General features: G+C 36.9%; 1 protein-coding gene across 3 annotated transcripts; it reads right to left on the bottom strand.

Annotated features, from left to right (window-relative positions):
- Positions 1–27: 27 nt before the first annotated feature.
- On the bottom strand, positions 28–6,817 carry rbp7b (retinol binding protein 7b, cellular). Of its 3 annotated transcripts, XM_051712855.1 has the most exons (6): positions 6,630–6,817; positions 2,367–2,476; positions 956–1,090; positions 558–736; positions 276–377; positions 28–174 (listed from the first exon to the last, which is right to left on the bottom strand). In XM_051712855.1, the coding sequence occupies exons 3-6, from the start codon at positions 1,026–1,028 to the stop codon at positions 121–123; spliced, it is 408 nt and encodes a 135-aa protein (XP_051568815.1). In that variant the 5' UTR covers positions 1,029–1,090; positions 2,367–2,476; positions 6,630–6,817; the 3' UTR covers positions 28–120. The 3 variants fall into 3 exon arrangements, with proteins under 3 accessions (XP_051568815.1, XP_051568816.1, XP_051568814.1); XM_051712856.1 differs by lacking the exon at positions 2,367–2,476; XM_051712854.1 differs by lacking the exons at positions 2,367–2,476; positions 6,630–6,817 and having other exon boundaries at positions 956–2,113.
- Between the last annotated feature and the right edge of the window lie 395 nt (positions 6,818–7,212).

The raw sequence follows: 7,212 nt of genomic DNA, 5'->3' as shown, positions 1-7,212 counted from the left end.
AATTTTGGCGTACAATGCCGCATCGAGGAATGGTTAGAATGGTGCAATTTATTACATTTTTTAACAATAACAAAAAGGGACCACTGACATTTGTATTAAATTCAACATAATAGTTATGAATTAAGCTCTTCTTTTGTAGGTTTGCTTGCAGGTCTGGTCCTCACATTTAAGTTCCTTAAAAGGGTGAGTTGGAGAGAAAATAAGGTTTGCATTTCATCTGATATTCTCATATTTATACTAGTATGATTTAATTTTCAGGCCTATATTTGACTTACAAGGTAAAGAATATCTCCATCTATCCAGTGTGTCCATCCTCTATTCCTTTTCTCTCCTTTCTGAACACACACAAGTTTGTCGTTTTCCCAATTCACTGTTGTCTATAAATATAAATATAAAATAAATTGTATTTTTTTTTTAGTTCTGACCAGGGAGCTTTAAAATACAGGTTCTGACCAAAAAAAAAAACTTGCTTTATCCAGACTATGACCAAACCCAATTTATTGGCCTATAGGCCTATATGTATATGCATATTTAAATGTTTATACATATGGAATGACCTGGCATTTTCTGTTGTCCAGCCCTTTAGTAACCTCGTCAAACTCTTCGCCGATTTTGAATGTACAGGAGTAATTTCGGAAGGTTGTTAACGTTTTAATGGTGAAAGAGTCTCCGTCTTGCTCAATAATCTTCTGTGGCTTTAACATCCCTGCTATCTTCCGTGTGGCGAAATCAATTCCTGTTTTACAATGTATAAGATTAAATACCAATTTCTAGTAAAAGTGCCCACAATACCATTTCAAAATTTGAAATGACTATAAAAAAATTCCAATACAAAAACAAAAATTTAAAGAGAAATATTGCTACTAACCATTTATATGAGGTATAATATTTGAAGCCAAACAAATAGTGAGAATAAGTGTGATCATTTAGACTTTGAATGAATAACATTACTCACCAAGGGCCACCATGTAAGCTTCTAAATTTTCATTTTCCACTATATCCCACGTTCCACTGTAGTTTGCAGGCATTCTTAAGGTTTATCCCAAAGTGTTAAGTGTCACTTTCTCTCAGTTCTACCTTCTGTTTGAACCTAGAAGATGGAATTTAAGTGTATATGTATGGAAATGAGAGAAACAGATGTGATGTGTCGTATTTCAATGGGTCTTTGTTTAGTAATGTGGAGCAGGGGTGATCCCTTGCACACAAAAGCTATTTCAGAAGCATGGTGAGAGGGGCAGTTCTCAGAGGCGGAACAAAACTTTTAAATACTTATTGCATACATGTCTCTTGGGGACTGAAAGAGAACAGTGTAACTCGAAAGGCACATGTTGTTTTGGTAGTTGACTAATATCATACAGGGAGAGAACACTTTGGAAATAGTAAAGTATGTCAGAGATTTCAGAAATTGTTTTGTTTCATCATCTGGGCCAAACATCCATTAACAATGCAATGGCTTTGAAGAACTAGTGGTATCGACAGCAGAGTAATGGTTGGTGTTTTTTTTTTTTTTTTTTTTGGTGTTTTGGTTTTTTTATTATTAAAAATATATATATACTGTGTTATTTTTATACTGTATATTTTTTCCAAAATGGTGTGATAATGACAGACGTTCTCATCCAGTCAGCTATCTTTTCTTGAAATTATCCTCTGGGAGATGCTTTAGAGCAGAGCTTTAACATAGACAACTGTAGCACAGAGCTGTAACACCGTAGACATTGAGGCACCATAGACGCAGTCATCGTGTAGTCAGATTAGTGCTTGATAAGGGTTTTGCAATTGTCGATTCTTTTAATTCACCAAAAAAAATGACAATTATTGCATCTTTACTTTTTACCGGCAAAAATCTGTCATTTTTACAATTATTTTACAAAAGGCAAAATGTCCAGGCTACTCTTTTCCAAACAGTGAAAGTGAATGGGGACTGGGGCTGTCAATCTCCAAAGAGTACAAAAAAAACAAACAAACTAAAAAACACCATAAAAGTAGCCTGTACAACTTGCACTATATTTCTTGTGCTAATTCTTTTGTGTGATAAACATACTGATATTGTTATTTATATATTGTTATTTGCTGAAAATATGGGGTTGGAACAATGTGGGTGAATAACTGATGACAGAAATTGTCTGTAGATTGAACTACTCCTTTAAACAACTGATATGTTCAAGTAAAAGTAATTTAAAAAGGTATGTAAAACGTATTAAATTATTGTTCTAAGGAAATAAAGGAATTCGTTTTCGTATGGAGGTTTTGGCAAGATCCACCTCCTAACCATTTGGTCCTCCAAATTCTAATCATGTGATTACATGGTTAGAGCCATAAAAACCAGCTTGTCAAATGAACTAGCACAGCCGATTCCTTTCTCTTGCCTGTTTTACACTTCGTGATAATCTGCAGGTTTCTGAATGCAGTTTCCTTTGATGTGTCCTGTGCTGGTCCATGCTGTGTCATTGTGACCTCTATCCCTTTGCGTGAAGGCCTAGACAAAATTGACACCACTTAGTTGTATATCTAAGGAATAAAATTGATTTGATCCAGAACTTGAAAACTCTGAAATTATACTCAGACTAACCACTGGGAGGTGCCATTCCATATAACACAATTTACACAGCATGATCTTACTTGATCTATCTATTGATCCATCCATCCATCCATCTGGCAATTGACACTGCATAATAATGGTCCTAACATTGCTCTTTTTTGCATGCAAATAAAATGTCAAAAGTATTTTTTTTTCTCTCTCACATTTTAAAGAACATTTTCTTTAAAAAAACGTTTACAAAACAGGCACTGTTTGCAGACATCGCTTGACATGAGCGTCGTATACTGGTAATACATCGATATATGATTTATCATTTACACCGACATCACCCAGGGAAAGATAGAGTGCGGTAGGGATGGGTGGATCGATACTAAAGTATCGATACTGATGTGGTATCAAGAATATCGATCCTCACATAAAAATATCGGTTCTGAAGTTGCTGTTTTTAACTAGTGATCTTATTATTTAGATAACATGAATATTAATGCATCTCATAAGCTTCGAAGTGGAAAAAAATAATTATATTAGCGAATAGTTGCATGGCACCAGAACTATTTTTTCTTCCGCTCATCTTGATGTACCAGAAATGCTAAAATACACTAGCAGTCAGACAGCGCTCACCCTTTCAGACATAGCACTCGTTCAAATAGGGAGCAGTGCTTTCCTGAGGTAATGAAAGAAAAACAGCATCTGGAGTTATTCACACTAAGTAATGACAAACCTAGATGTGACATATATTACATTGGGCTTGTGTGACAATTTTTTCAGGTTTATTTAAATTCAGAGTTGTTAAAACATTTGTAATGATCTGTAATCCTCATTAATAAATGATACCCTTATGAAAACTTACCATGGATTTACTCGGGGGCGTAGATTCCAGAGGGGATGGGGAGAGGTAACCAAGCAAGTTCAACCCACCAATATTTATACCATGATCAATGGAAACACGTAAATTCTTCACACTGTAATTCTTTTTTTTCTTTTAGGCAGAAAGCAAGGTTTTGATACAATTAACCATGGTTTTACTACAGTATTACTGTAGTATCCATATGGCAACTTGGTTTCAGTAATAGTAAACATATAATAATATCTATGGTTAATTTTGTGGTTTTATATGTGGCTTATACTTACTAATTTTTAAAGGGTAAACAATGTAGCCTAATAATTTTCTGTTAAGGCCTATAAATATATTTTAAAAATATTTAAGTAATAATTTAAGTTACTAATTTTATCCAAATAATTCATAAAAATTCAATTGAACAGAGGTATCGGTATTGGTATCGATATCAGCGATACTGGCCTAAAATTACTTGATAGTGGATCGAAAAGAAAATAAGTGGTATCGCCCATCCCTAGCATGCGGCGCACACAGAGCCGCAGCAGGTGACCCGAAATTGCACACACTCCCTTCCGTTTTTAAGCAGGCACTCAGTGCTAATTCGGACATGAAACAATAATGAAAGCAATTTCAGTGTTTATTGCCAAACTTATTTTGCCCTACTCCGTTGATAAGGATGTGGGATTTCCACGTATGATAAAAAAAACTCAAGCCCCGTTACGACATCCCTTCTCGTATCCATTTTAATAGAAAGGTTCCTTCTATAGTGATGTTCAGCTTCAAAATGTTGAAAATATGTTGAGTTGAGTTTGAAATGCACTTAATGTTGATGCATGTAGTGTAATAGTGCAGGTATTAAGTTAAAATATTGATTGGGTAATTAGAGAAAAGTGTTTTTTTTTTAAACTAAACTAAAATTAACCATGATTTTACAATAGTAATACTGTAGTAACCATGACTGTAATAACCATGACTTCTGTCACCATGGTTTTCTTACCAGAAATTATGGTTTTGATACAATTAACCATGGTTTTACAACAGAAATACTGTAGTTTCCATATAGTAACCATAACAGTAACCATGTTGATTTTGTGGTTACTATAATTTTATAGTAATACCATGATTTAACTATGGCTACTGTAGTAAAACCATGATTTTTATTAAGGGCAAACCTGTTGATGTGTTTACCAGATAGAGTATTCTTACTTTGGATTTGGTGGTAATATTTTTTCTAAACATTGCAAATACCATAACGTACCCCTTAAATCGTGATACAAACTGAACCGTGAGAAATTTGAATCGTTACATCCCTAATATAGATAGTAGGGGTGTAATGATCCTTCGATCTGGATCGATGCATCGATCCAATAACCAATGATACAATGCTATCAATACAATGCGTAAATATCGATATAAGCATTTTTTAAAAGATGCACCTTTATTTTAATACTCTCATGTCAGTCACGTCCGTACGCATTTCCGTCAGGCGATGAAGCAACCTTATTACATTAATTTAACTTTATGAGCACTAAATACGCTTTTCATGTGGGACAAGGATGTGCGCAGGGTCTGTGAAGCCAAATTGCGCTCTACTATCCGTGCGCACATGTCAACCGAGCTTCCCGTGAAACGCGAGCTCCTGACCAGTAACAGGATCAGTGCGAGCACGTCAACCGGGCGCTCCTTAAAATGTGAGCTCTCGTGACAAATGCAGAGCGGCTCACATGCGCAATTAATTCGGACTTCCATCGCTATTGTTGCGCATGCGACCCATTCAAGTTTTACATGAGAATTTGCTATTGAAAAGTACCATGGAGCAGTTCAACCATCATGTGAAACTTCTTGACAATGCTGACATTCTGAAAAGCACTAATGAGGGAAAGAGAAACACCTGCTCCTCAGCACTAGCATCAGTTATAAGACTTTACACATCTACACATCAACACCCTTACTAACATTTATCCCAGTTAACTATAAAATAATTTTTCATTACAACTGTGGAAGTTGTAGCCAAGAAAACCACGGATAGCATGGATAGTTGGAAACAAGTCATAGGTATGTAAGTACTTTGAATTGGATTAAACAGAAAAATAAGCTGTAATCAAACGACTGATGTCACTTGTGTGTGACGCTATTTTTCTCCCCTTTCTCCCCAATTTGGAATGCCCAATTCCCAATGCGCTCAAAGTCCTCGTGGTGGCGTAGTGACGCCTCAATCCGGGTGGTGGAGGATGAATCTCAGTTGCACTTGCAGTCATTCTGCACTTGTTGAGCACGTTACCGCGGAGATGTAGCGCGTGTGGAGGCCCACGCTATTCTCCGTGGCATCCACGCACAACTCACCACATGCCCCACCGAGGGCGAGAACCACACGTTATAGCGACCACGAGGAGGTTACCCCATGTGACTCTACCCTCCCTAGCAACCGGGCCAATTTGGTTGCTTAGGAGACCTGGCTGGAGTCACTCAGCATGCCCTGGATTTGAACTCATGACTCCAGGGGTGGTAGTCAGCATAAATACTCGCTGAGCTACCCAGGCCCCCATGTGAAGTTATTTTTTATATTATTATCTGTATCATTTTTTCAACATCTAAAGTACCTTATTTTGTTGTGGATGTCCCAATGTGGATCCTAAATTTGCACTTTTCAGAGAGCTCAATAAAATATTCAAATTATATAAGAATTGACTGATTGTGTAAAATAGGCACATAATATCGGAATATCGATCGCAGGGCCCTGAATCGAATTGAAATCGTATTGCGGCAGACTTTGAAGTATCAGCAAATATCTGATCGCAGGCCAAGAGAATCAATATAAGTATCGTGATGAAACGTCCGATTTACAACCCTAATAGATAGATAGATAGACAGATAGATATTACCATTGGTGATTTAACAACATTAATATGAAAATGCAAGTAACTCGACCATTTTTTAATTGGTTAAAAAATAAAAAAAATAAAAAAAAAAATAAAAGAAAAAAAACTCTGGTGAGAAGTATACGTTTCATATATAAATAATAGGAGAAAATACTTTGTTCAGGCGCATAGATATTAGGCTATTACCAGAAAGTAACCTACACCAGAAAGTACAGGTCCTGACAGCACCTGTTATAGCTAACACAAGCTTGAACACAGGCAAACAAGATATATATCTTCTTAAATGTCAAATTATATATGATATCAGCACCCTGAGTGAAAAATACATAATGACAAAGATGATTTTTGACACCGAAAGACTGTGTTGACATACCTGATTCACCTCTGGACAGTCTGATGACAGCGCGAGCAGCGTGTGCGTGATGGCTGTGTCTCGTTTGGAAGGCTGCATGCTAGGTAGGATGTGTCCTTTGAAGGCAGCAGTATACCGAGTGTCCTCCTTTAAACAAGCCTTTTTTAAACGAGACAGCCTTCGTAGGACAAACGGAAATGGAACGTATCATGGTTGCTATGACAGCACGCCATTCTTTAACAAGCGAGAGCGCTTTGAGTGAGAAAGGAACAAAGTCCCTCTGGAAGGGAATGCATGAGGTAAATTTTAGGAGAGTTATAATGATGTAAAGAGAAAAGAAAATAGATTTTACAGTTGTACTTTTGCGGCCAACAAATGCGACTTCCAGAGGACTCGTTTGGAAGGCTGCGTCCTCTGGAAGTCGCATTTGTCGGCCGCATACATCATTGAGGCTGTCTCGTTTCAGCAAAGCGAGTAGGACACTTCGAATGCAGCCTTCGAATGCGACCTTCTTTCACGGGAATTCAGAGGATGCATGAGGTGTATCCTTCGTGGGCACTCACAACCCACATTTCTTTGCTTCAATGGAAATGTCTAAAAAAAA

This window comes from Myxocyprinus asiaticus, chromosome 12 (genome assembly GCF_019703515.2).
Source record: "Myxocyprinus asiaticus isolate MX2 ecotype Aquarium Trade chromosome 12, UBuf_Myxa_2, whole genome shotgun sequence".
NCBI lineage: Eukaryota > Metazoa > Chordata > Actinopteri > Cypriniformes > Catostomidae > Myxocyprinus > Myxocyprinus asiaticus.
The sequence above is the reverse complement of the archived record's forward strand: the minus strand, read 5'-3'. Positions and strand labels throughout refer to the sequence as shown.